General features: G+C 33.7%; 1 protein-coding gene across 1 annotated transcript in view; it reads right to left on the bottom strand.

Moving 5' to 3' along the window:
- Window positions 1-2594: 2594 nt before the first annotated feature.
- The window catches only part of LOC121378624 (serine-rich adhesin for platelets-like), a 54322-nt gene continuing 45644 nt past the window's right edge, over window positions 2595-11272 (bottom strand). Inside the window, exon 10 of the mRNA XM_041506888.1 lies at window positions 2595-10337. Within this exon, the coding sequence (XP_041362822.1) occupies window positions 8415-10337 (1923 nt within the window). The 3' untranslated portion in view covers window positions 2595-8414. The remainder of the gene's footprint in view (window positions 10338-11272) is intronic.

Genomic DNA, 11272 nt, shown 5'->3' with positions numbered 1-11272 from the left:
TGAATTATGATGAAATTATGTACTTTTAATGGAAGAACACTGCAATTGTTTTTGAATAAACTGAATTTTGCATTGTTTAGGGATTCATGTTTTTATTCTATTAATTGTACTCATGACCAACTGACACACAAGTTGGGAACCAGAGACTCTCCTTAGGATTGATCCCGGTTAGTGGGCTATTTCTTGTTCAAGGTCATGATATGTGTCATTGTGTCTGTGGGATTGCACATGTAAAGATCCCTAGCTTCTAATGGTAAAGTATTTATATAATGAACTGGAAGAGACCATAATTATTAGTTTGTTATAGTAGTACATATGTAGTTTGTTGTACACATTTGAAGAAGTTTGTCGTTTTCATTTCCAAAGTTGGCCATATTGAATTTTTCTTATTTAAAACCTTACATATAGCATACACAAATTTTAATTCAGTTTATCATAAACATTGAAAAAAAGAAAAGAAGCACTTTAGAACTTCAAATCATAAGTTAATCACATGGGGGGGGGGGGGGGGGGGGTGTGTTCTTGTGGGGGGGTTTTCTGTCTGGTCTGGTCTGCTTACTTAGCAGTGACCTTGTAACTTGCAATACTGTCTAGATGTCTTTTATTATGGTCATTTTGTTTGACAATAATTTGTTAAACAATATCAGCAAAGATAATTTCTTAATCGTTGAGGAGGATAACATAAGAAATTCAGGTCCGTTAATTGTTCAATAACATAAACCTTTGACACCATTCTACTATTTCTCGCTCCAGCCAGTGCACCACGACTGGTACATCAAAGGCCATGGTATGTGCTGTCCTGTCTGGGAAGGTGCATATAAAAGATCCCTTGCTGCCAGTCGATAAGAGTAGCCCATGAAGTGGCAACAGATTTCCTCCTTTAATATCTGTGTGGTCCTTAACCATATGTCTGACGCCATATAACTGTAAATAAAATGTGTTGAGTGCATCGTTAAATAAAACATTTCCTTCCATTCTACTAAGTTAAAAACCTTTTTTTTTTTACCTGTTCTGTGTGGTCGTGTTAATTAATTATACATAGTTCGTTCTATACATTATAATTTATTAATAATATATAGCTTGAAAAAACAGGACTTTATGATCAGTTGTTGTATGCAGTGTGTTCATTCTAAGTGTACTTTACTGTACAATCCTAGAGAGGAAACCTGCTACATTTTTTCATCAGTAGCAAGGGATCTTTTATATGCACCATCCCACAGACAGGATAGCACAAACCACAGCCTTTACATTGGTTGGAATGAGAAATAGCCCAATAGGCCCATTGACGGGGATCGATCCCAGACCGACCATGCATCAGGCGAAGGCTTTACCACTGGGATAGGTCCTGCCTCCTCACTTCTGTTTCAATCACATTTTAACCATCCCATGTCTTGGAAGTATTAACTCAGGGTTCATGCGACCGGGCGAAGAGAGCCCAAACTTCGCTCTGACCAGCGTGACTTTGCCATGCCAGTCATGGTACGGCGAAATCCGTGTAGCCTTTTAAAAGTCATCACTTGCAATATACACATCACGGGTGAATGGTGAAGAGCTTGAGGAACACCAATTCATAGATAATAATTAAGTGTGAAATGTCTGAGAGTTTGAAGAGAGACTAGCGCCACAAAATAATGCGAGGCTCACAAATAGAGGGTCTAGCTTAGATAACACCTGTGTCTGGCACTAATAGTAGGCCTAAACGTGCTACTGACTGTTGAAGTGTATTGTCAGGTGAATGTGCTGGAAATTGTACAATGGTGGGGATCAAGACTGGCGAGTGATACTTTTTGGGAATTTGGATCATGCTCCACCAGAAATTACATTGCAAAAAAAAAATAGTTTGGAGCAGCAGACCTCGACCTGAAAAAAATGTGGGGAGTAATCAACTAGTTTTACATAGACTGTCATAATTAATAAATTCAACATACAAAACGGATGACGAAATTATAAAATAATTTATTCTAAACAGTTAAATTGGTGCATTTCATCATTTCTAAAGAAGGTGATATGTGGAAACTATAGAGCACATATCCATCAATTAGCAGTACAGACGGTAAAACTGTATTAAGATAACTTTTGCACATTTTATTTTTTGGATTTAAAAATTCAAGTCTCCCTGCTATCAAAAACTTCGCCCTCTCTAAAGTTTGAGAGAGAAGTGACTTCGCTCGATGATTTTGACCTCGCCTGTTAACTTAATATAAAGCAATCTGCTTACACTTTGTATATATAAAAAATATTTTACAATTTTTCACTTTCTGCTAATAAAAGATTTTTAATTTAATTTAATTTTTAAAATATATCAAGGTAGCAGGTCTTCTTCCGAAGACTTCTAGAATTTATTACTACCAAATGTTTGACATCCAATAGCCGATGATTAATCAATGTATTCTAGTGGTGTTGTTAAAGTAAGCTTGGTATGGGTTTAATAAAATGTTTTTATATTGATTCATCCGTTCCCTCTTAATACAGACAGACTATAACAGCCATTTTAAGAAGCTGCTTTTTACAGGTTGAACTAGCTGAAAGATAAAGTCAACAAAAACCTAACCAAAGTCTCCTTAAATTTTAAAAAGAAAACAAGTCATTTGACAGAAATAAATATGGCTTTATTTTTTGTGATCAACCATCTAACACATTGCAGTGTACAGAACTACCGCACATGCCCAATCACAAGCTACTCAACACGTTTTCTTTAACTAATCCACAATCTGATGCTCTCTACTGATACCTTACAATTAAAATAGACTATTTCATTCATTATGTACAATTACTACAATACATTAGTAGCAGGAATATTGAATATTAGGGAAACTCTCTTTAAGAAAGAATGAAGATGAATATGCAAAACAAAACGAGGCTGACCATAAAAAACATTAAAAGTTGGCTGTAACCCGATGACAGAGAAAAAGAGCAACTGACTTGAGTTTTGAATTCGATCTTATTCTTCTTACCTTTTTTTCCAATACATTTTTAAAATTTAAAAACAATCACAACAGACTCTTTTTTTTTTTTTCAGGCTATTTCTTACTTTCTCCGTTTCCTACAGAATATAAAAATAAAGTGCCGAATTTACGAAGCCTGTTTTTCTTAAAGCCAGGAGTTCAACCATTGTAAATGTTTGTAGTTTGTAAGACAAACAGGCTTTATAAATTCAGCCCATTACATTTTACAAAATTGAAAATACCAACAAAAATGACTAAAATAATATATTGGATTACAGCAAACCAAGTGTTTTAAAGGATTGCCCCTGCATTAATAAAATTAAAAATATCTACTCGGTGATGTAAATAATACAATACACTGATACTCTGTACAATTATTAATGAAAATACCCGTTGGGAATTTACAATTTGTTAAGTTATAAACAATATGCATAACAATAATGAAAATGATACACAATATTTACTTATAAATATGATCATAGTATATCCCTGAAACGTAACAGAAAAACAGAATAAACTCACATAATTACTGAAAGTAGGACAGTTTCATATCGATGACACAATAAATGAATGAAAAAGCTTGTATAAATAAAAATGCCATATCTGGGTACATACCTAGGCCCTTAGATCATAACTTTGAGCCCTAAAATGTCTGGTTAATGATGAATCCAGCATAACATGATGTTCATACAAAATAATGGAAATAAAACTTGAATTAGTTTTCTCCTCTCCAGTAAAAATGTATAAATTTGCTGGTACTAAACTTTTCTATTCTAACTTGTTTCAAAGACAATTTAAAATACTGTGGAATTTACCTTCCAAAGTATGTTAAATTGTCTTTGAAACAATTTTTTTTAATGTTTTTGTTTTAATGAAATATACTTTTGATCTTTTAGGAAAGAATGTATCCTAGTGGGAGTTTTTTCCATTATGTCAAAAGTAACGTCATTTCCTGCACAATGACTGCAGCTTATACATTTTAAAATATCTAAAAACATCTCTTGCATACTATCTGAAAATGTGTTTTATTTGATTGTTTTTGCTTCTCGGGTCTAATAAAAATGGGCTAAAAATGAAACATGAAATGCTTGGTTTCAGAGAAACTTTTATAATAAAACAATTTCAAGTAGATCATGGTATGTCAATATTTATGTTTAAAACACCAATATTTGAATGATATTTGGGGGGAAATTATAATAAAAATTAAATGTTTTTTTTTTTTTAATTTCCTCCCATTTTATAATTTAAAAAAAATTAAAATCTGGAATATGCCAATACTGCTGGGTGTGTTAAATTTAACACAATGGAATAAATTAATTTTAACACTATATATCCACTCTTGTATAGTTATGGTGGGTTCATAACTAATTTGAATCTTGAATTTTCATAATCTTATATATAGTAGTAGTACGGTAGTAGTAGTAGTAGTAGTACTGTATAGCACATTTTCAGACAGCCAAATTTAAAAATGGCAATCATCACATTTTTATTTCGAGATACATTCTTAAACATGGATAAAGTATGGAGTGTTCATACATCTGTGTTTATCATATATTAATCAATATACATAGTTGTTAGGAAAGTTGCCTAAAGATAAATACCGTTCGTAGATTTGGTTTATAATTGTCATGTGTATGTCAGAAATGACACTTTGAAGCAAAAGATATATTTAGGTAGGATGCTATTCATTAGATTACATTAAAAATTATCACTCATGCAAGTAAGAAAAAAAGAAAAAAAGAAGAAGATTTTACAATTGTCACATTTACAAAAAATTAAATGTTCATAACATTTTTACCACTTAATTAAAACAGATTTATATTAAATGTTTTTAAAAGAAGACCATATAAACTAAATAACATGTAGAAATAATTTATAAAATCAAAAAACCAAGACTGGCAATTAAAGCAGTGAAATTATGAATGTGAATACTTTGAAATACCCAGCAAAATATCACAATAATGGCCAACTGAAACCAAATCACAAACATACGGTGTACTTACTTTTACATACAGCAAGTACAAATCGTTAATGATACAATAAAGAGTAAGACGACTAAATACAAATCCATTGGTACACAAGCATCAATTAGAACACTGGCTATCAAAAGTAAGGGCTAAAATGTTCAATACTGAATCTCAAAAAGTTTGATTTTTAAATAAAGGTTTTAAATAATAAAAATTAAAAATTAAAAATCTTCATTACCATACTACAGGTATATCTTAAAAAAAGAAAAAAGAAGAAGAAAAAAACAACTTCATTTTGTATCATGTTAAAATGTGTTTCTGTTAACATGAATACAAAGCATATTTATAATACATTTATCACATAACATTTCTCTTAAGAGCATTCAGTATGATGATATACACTACTTAATACCATCCGACTAATATTTTAACATGTAGCAACCAAGCGAATAGATACGAGTACATGTTCATGAAATATTTAGCTTCATAGTAAAATAGATAACTTATTACACTGGCATGACACTGCTACTTTATCATGACACTGATATTAACTTAATAAATGTGCATTACAAGAAAGTATAAATTGTTTGTGGAACCGATATTAATCTAATAAATTTGAATTACAATAAAGTATAAATTGTTTGTGGAACTGATATTAATAATATAAATTGTTTGTGGAACCGATATTAATCAAATAAATTTGCATTACAATAAAGTATAAATTATTAATCAAATAAATTTGCATTACAATAAAGTATAAATTGTTTGTAGAACCGATATTAATCAAATAAATTTGCATTACAATAAAGTATAAATTGTTTGTATGGAACTTGCACATAATATACCTGTCTCCTGCTACTTATTGAAAACCTAGTACTGTAGGTAGGTGTACTCTCAGTACAGCACACCTTTTTGTCTATTAAGGTCATAGTAAAATAAATGCTAGACGTTCATTAAATTTATTTTTTCAAAATGGGAGCAAGGAGGGGTGACGTGATATTTTCAGGATATTAAAAACGCCATGTACCCGAGTAAAAAAAGGAGGAGTGAGAGCCTTTATCCTTTCGGGTGTGAGAGCATGAATAAAAAATCTAGGATTTATTTTATTATGGTCTAATGTTGAATTTATTTTAAATAAACACTATTCACAAACCTTATGGTGTAGTGGGTTGTTGATTTTGTTTAATGACCTACAAACTGCACTCCACGTTTATCAAGTTCTCTGTGACATGCTTTAAGGTCAAAGTTCAACTTCAAACAAAAACAATTTCACATAACATTTTAACATGTTCAACAAAACAAATCTTGGAGACTGCAGATACTAGTACCTGGTATACACCTCTGTATATTATATTAAGAGGGAATTTATTTTTTTTATATTTTTTTTAGGGTGTTGCTTTATTTAGTTGGGGGTTTTTTTAATTAAAAATTATATTCTTTACACATGAATGGAAATTATTGTCATAAAATAATTATTTAGCTAGGAGAAGCAAAAACTAACTAGAATATATTTATTTCCAAAAAACTAAAAACTGAAATATGCTTTAAAATCTCCAAGTCGTAACTAATAATGACATTTTAAATAGCTCATTATGTGCGGTATTAATTTAAACTAGATTTTTCTAAAATAGTAATTCACAGAATTGTAGGACTATTGGAGTACTTTTAGTCATAAAGATTCACCCAAAAATACTTTTAACAATTTTACCATTGACAATAGTTTTTTAAAAATGCATGTACAAGCTAATAGTAATTTATTTTTGTACAGTTATACATGTACTAGTGAAATAGTATACTTGTTTATTGCTACTAATGTCATATGTCAACAGTTAGTAGATTTTTTGGTAAATTTTTGCTATCGTTATATTATGTTAGTAAATTTTGATCACAGATGATTTGTAAATGCGTACAAGTGGGGTTATCGTATTTAGTACCGTATATAAAGAAAAAAGCCGAAAATATCTAATGGCCCTTAAATTAATTTTGTTGAGTAGATGTATATGATTAATGACTAAATATGAAAAAAGGTTAACTGTTCTTCAAATTACTAATATTTACATTAAATTTTATTCCAGTACTTGTGATCATGATGGTACTTAACTAGAGGACACTTACGTTGTACAACTGAACAACACTAATGAAACCACTTTTGATGGACGTAAATTTGTTTATACCCTGAGGATCATGGATACAAAGGACCATAAATTATGCTAATTATTAAGTTTGTTGCAGTCAAAATATTTTCCTTATAAAATTCAACATGAATACAAAATAATTGTCTACCATTATAAAGATTTATATTCAAATGTACAAAATGTGTTACAAGTTAGCGAATAAAAACCGTATCCACTATATTATCAATCACGTTTAACATTAGAAAACCTTAATCAACAATTATTGCTCCCCAAATTATTCTAGCACAGCACAAAACCCAGCACTTATAGAATAATAATCATCTTGAACAACAGACAAAACAACACATTAGTTTAAAAACTAACAATATATTTCCCCATTAACAACACAAATATTTGTAAAATGAATGATAGAATCAACAAAAAATGGCTAAAATATTAATTGTTTTCACAAAGAAATAATTACATCAATAAAAATTCAATTCATTAAAAATTGTAAATTCATTTCCCATCTAATAAAATTTATACGTGAAGTGCAACATTTAACAAGTTTATAACAAATTAAAAAAAACTGTATATACTGTGTAAATATACCAATGAAGCAGTACAAAAAAGATGCAGTAACAAACAGATGATTTAAAAGTATGGAAGAGAGTCCCACTTCACAGACTTCTCTTAGTAAAATACATGCAGTTATGTCCCTTGGGGAAAACAATGATCACAGAATGCATGACTGAATGAATGTATTCATTTTGAAACACCACCATCTCAAGTTAATTAGGACTTCTCTCTGAACATTTTTACTCAAAATAATTATATTATATGTATATGACTGAAGAAAAAGCACATTAAACCACCATGGTTTACAAGTGAAACAGATGCTATATAATTATTACTGGTATACAAATTAAATTTAATTTTGTTTTTAATTTACATGTTTTCTTATATTATGTTTTATGAAGGAACAGCAACAGCAAAAATTGACACTCAATACGAAAACTGTTTAATCTATAAAATATTCAATATAAGGTGCTGTCCCCTAATGTATCAATAAAATGCATGGTTTATTTTATAATGAAACCTACATGTGTACATGTGTACTAAATTCAGAAAAACATTTACTCTCATAAACACATATATGAATTAAAATTTAAATAAAGGAATGAATTGACATTAGGTTAATAACTGAAAGCATTATATGTTCAAATTTAACAAATAAATATATCTGAAAGATGTGCCATGTCCAAATTAATTATTATTATTTTTTTAAATCAGTGTTCCTTTAAAATGAAATACATTTTAGACAGTGATGATGGCAGTGTAACAAATGAAATAACAATCACCCAAATCACAGTTGGTATATGCAAATATCACACCCAGCGTTGGTACGGCCCCGAAACCATTGGCTGCGGATCGATCCAGCGGGTGATAATAGAGTCTGTTGTAAAGGACAGCCCATGTCGCACTGGAGCATCCCACATGTATTTATACTGAGCAGCAGATGTTTTGGCAAAGTCGATCTTTGGACTTTCTTCCTTCTTCTTCTTCCGCTTGCCTGGTTTGAGATCTTCAACATCGACACCTTTGTCGACAGCTGCTCTCATTCTCTTCTCATGCAGCAGCTCCATTTTCTTCTCGTGTTCCGCCCAACCGTGATTTGCGTAGTTCAGATTCTTGTGCTGGTAGAACACGAGACTGATCCGCGTCGGGTGGTATCGGTTTGGGCTTCGGAGCGCCGTCGTTGCATGGAGTTCCCGTTTGGCCACCTCAAACAACACAGAACCATGCCCCAGGGCAATGGCCACACCTCCGATCTGCGGATCACGGAAGTTGGATTCGTTGTAGTCCATTTCACAGCGAACCACGGTCGGGTCGATGAAACTGTCTTCCAAAATGGTGCTGCTGCTGTTCCCCAAACATTTCACAGTCTCACTTTTCTCCTCTTGGTGGACCCCACCGTTCAGAAATGAAAGCTGCTGCTGCTGTTTGCAGCCATTTTGAAACATGGCTGCCTGTTGGTTAGGATTGCACATAAACTGTTCATTTGGATCACAGAAAGAATTGTTAGCACACACATTGGTGCTAGTTGTTCCTCTAGCATTCACACTGAAGTTGGAATGGCTGTTGGGATTGTTTGTTGGCAGTGGTAATGCAGTTTGTTGCATAGGATGTTGTGATGAAGTGAATCGATTATTACTTGCTGCCTGAGAGAGCTGTGAACTATCCCCTGGCAGTGATGCATTATGGTAAGGGTAAGGCACAGACGACAATGAGGGTGGATGTGACTGAGGTCGGGGTGGGTCGGTTCTCATTGCTGCCTCACACAACATGTCCAGTGGAGAATTGAATGGTACGGCCGACATGGGACGCACTTCCTGAGATCGAGGATGTTCCGAAGGATGATGAGGATGAATGTTCTGTTGTCCGCTATTGGCAGATCCACAAGATGGCTGCCTAGAATTCTCACAAGTGTTTGTAAGATCGACAGGATGATCTCCCACACTGGGCATCATCAAACACTGTTTTTTCATCGGAGGATCTCCATTGCCTGAATTCGGATTACATGATGCCAAATTAGACATCTGCAGACCAAATCCATCTGGTTGTGACTGGCCAAATCTGGCTTCAGGTGGTCGTTGCATACTGACGTCCATCTGCTGCTGATTCGACAGCTGTGAGATTGGATGAGGCGAAGGACGAACCGAAGGATTCTGTCCGGCAGAAGCATCACTTCCCGCATTCTGATGACTGGCTGGAGAAATCACCTGACCTCTTGCTTCCGCCCATTTGGAGAGAAACGTTTCCGGTGGGAACGAACCATTTGAATAAAAGAAATCCCAGAACTTTTCGTACAGATCCTGATAGTTAGGAAGTCCTGACAGTGCTATGAGCTGCTCAAAACTTCCCTTTTGGGCTCCGTCCGGGATCGTGTCTCTGACATGCACATCAGCAGAAGCTTCACTCTTCTTCTTCTGCGCTGCTTCCACGTTGACTTTTGACTTCTGCTGGGTCTCTTGCAGAGCCTTTTCCTTCAAGGATCTCACATGCTCTTTGTTCTGTAACAGGGCCTTGGTCATCTTGGCCCTCTTCTTACAAGGAGTCAGTGGTTTCGAGCGAATCCTCGCCTCACACGGGAAGTTGGTCAGTATTTCTAAAGCTCCTGACCGGATTTTCTCCATCTGGCGCTCGGAGCTGCCGAACTCGTCGGTCGGATCGAGGACATAGAGCGGAAGAACGTGGAGCTGCTCGTCATCCGGTTTGTGTATCCCTCGGTTCTTCGACAGGGTCACAACCTACAAGCAAATAATACATCAATACTTGTCATATGGTTCGTGTATCCCTCGGTTCTTCGACAGGGTCACAACCTACAAGCAAATAATACATCAATACTCGTCATCCGGTTTGTGTATCCCTCGGTTCTTCGACAGGGTCACAACCTACAAGCAAAATAATATATCAATACTCGTCATCTGGTTTGTGTATCCCTCGGTTCTTTGACAGGGTCACAACCTACAAGCAAAATAATATATCAATACTCATTCAGGGTTTATTTCACTTGCATATTTTTGTTGCCCATAAAAGGTTGCTCCCCTCCCCAACCAATATAAAATCCTGGCTATGTCAATGGTTTGTTCAACCAAATAAAATATAGATACTTATGCAGGATTCATTTAAGTAAATAAAATATAAATACAGTAAAACCCCTCTAAACCGGACACCCATGGGACCAAGTAAAAAGTCTGGCTTAGTGAGGTTCTGTATTGATATTTAAAAAGGGATCATGAAAAAACATCCGTTTTGAAGGAATTCTCGTTTTGAAGGGTTTATTTAGGGATCACTCAAGCAAATAAAAAATAAATACTTATTGAGAGCTATTTTAACTAAAATATTCAGGATCAACCAAATAAAATCTAACCTCATTCAAGCAAATAAAATATAAATACTTATTCAGGGCTCAAACAAACAAACAAATATACTTATTCAGGGTCCACTCTAGAATGAATTTTCATTTAGTCAGGCTTCATAAATCTGTATTATTTTCTTTAAAATGTGTCAACCAACATTCATTTTTCCACAGGTTACTTCTATTAGCAAAAGCATTTCAACACTGTGCAACCGATAGACACAGGATATTAAACGAGTGACCATTTGATATCATTTATCTTACCAGTTAACGTATCTAACTGATGTTTTATTAAACAAATATTCCTTTGTTCCTATAGTCATG

Source organism: Gigantopelta aegis, chromosome 8 (assembly GCF_016097555.1).
Source record: "Gigantopelta aegis isolate Gae_Host chromosome 8, Gae_host_genome, whole genome shotgun sequence".
Classification (NCBI taxonomy): domain Eukaryota; kingdom Metazoa; phylum Mollusca; class Gastropoda; order Neomphalida; family Peltospiridae; genus Gigantopelta; species Gigantopelta aegis.
This window is presented reverse-complemented; position numbering and strand designations above follow the sequence as displayed.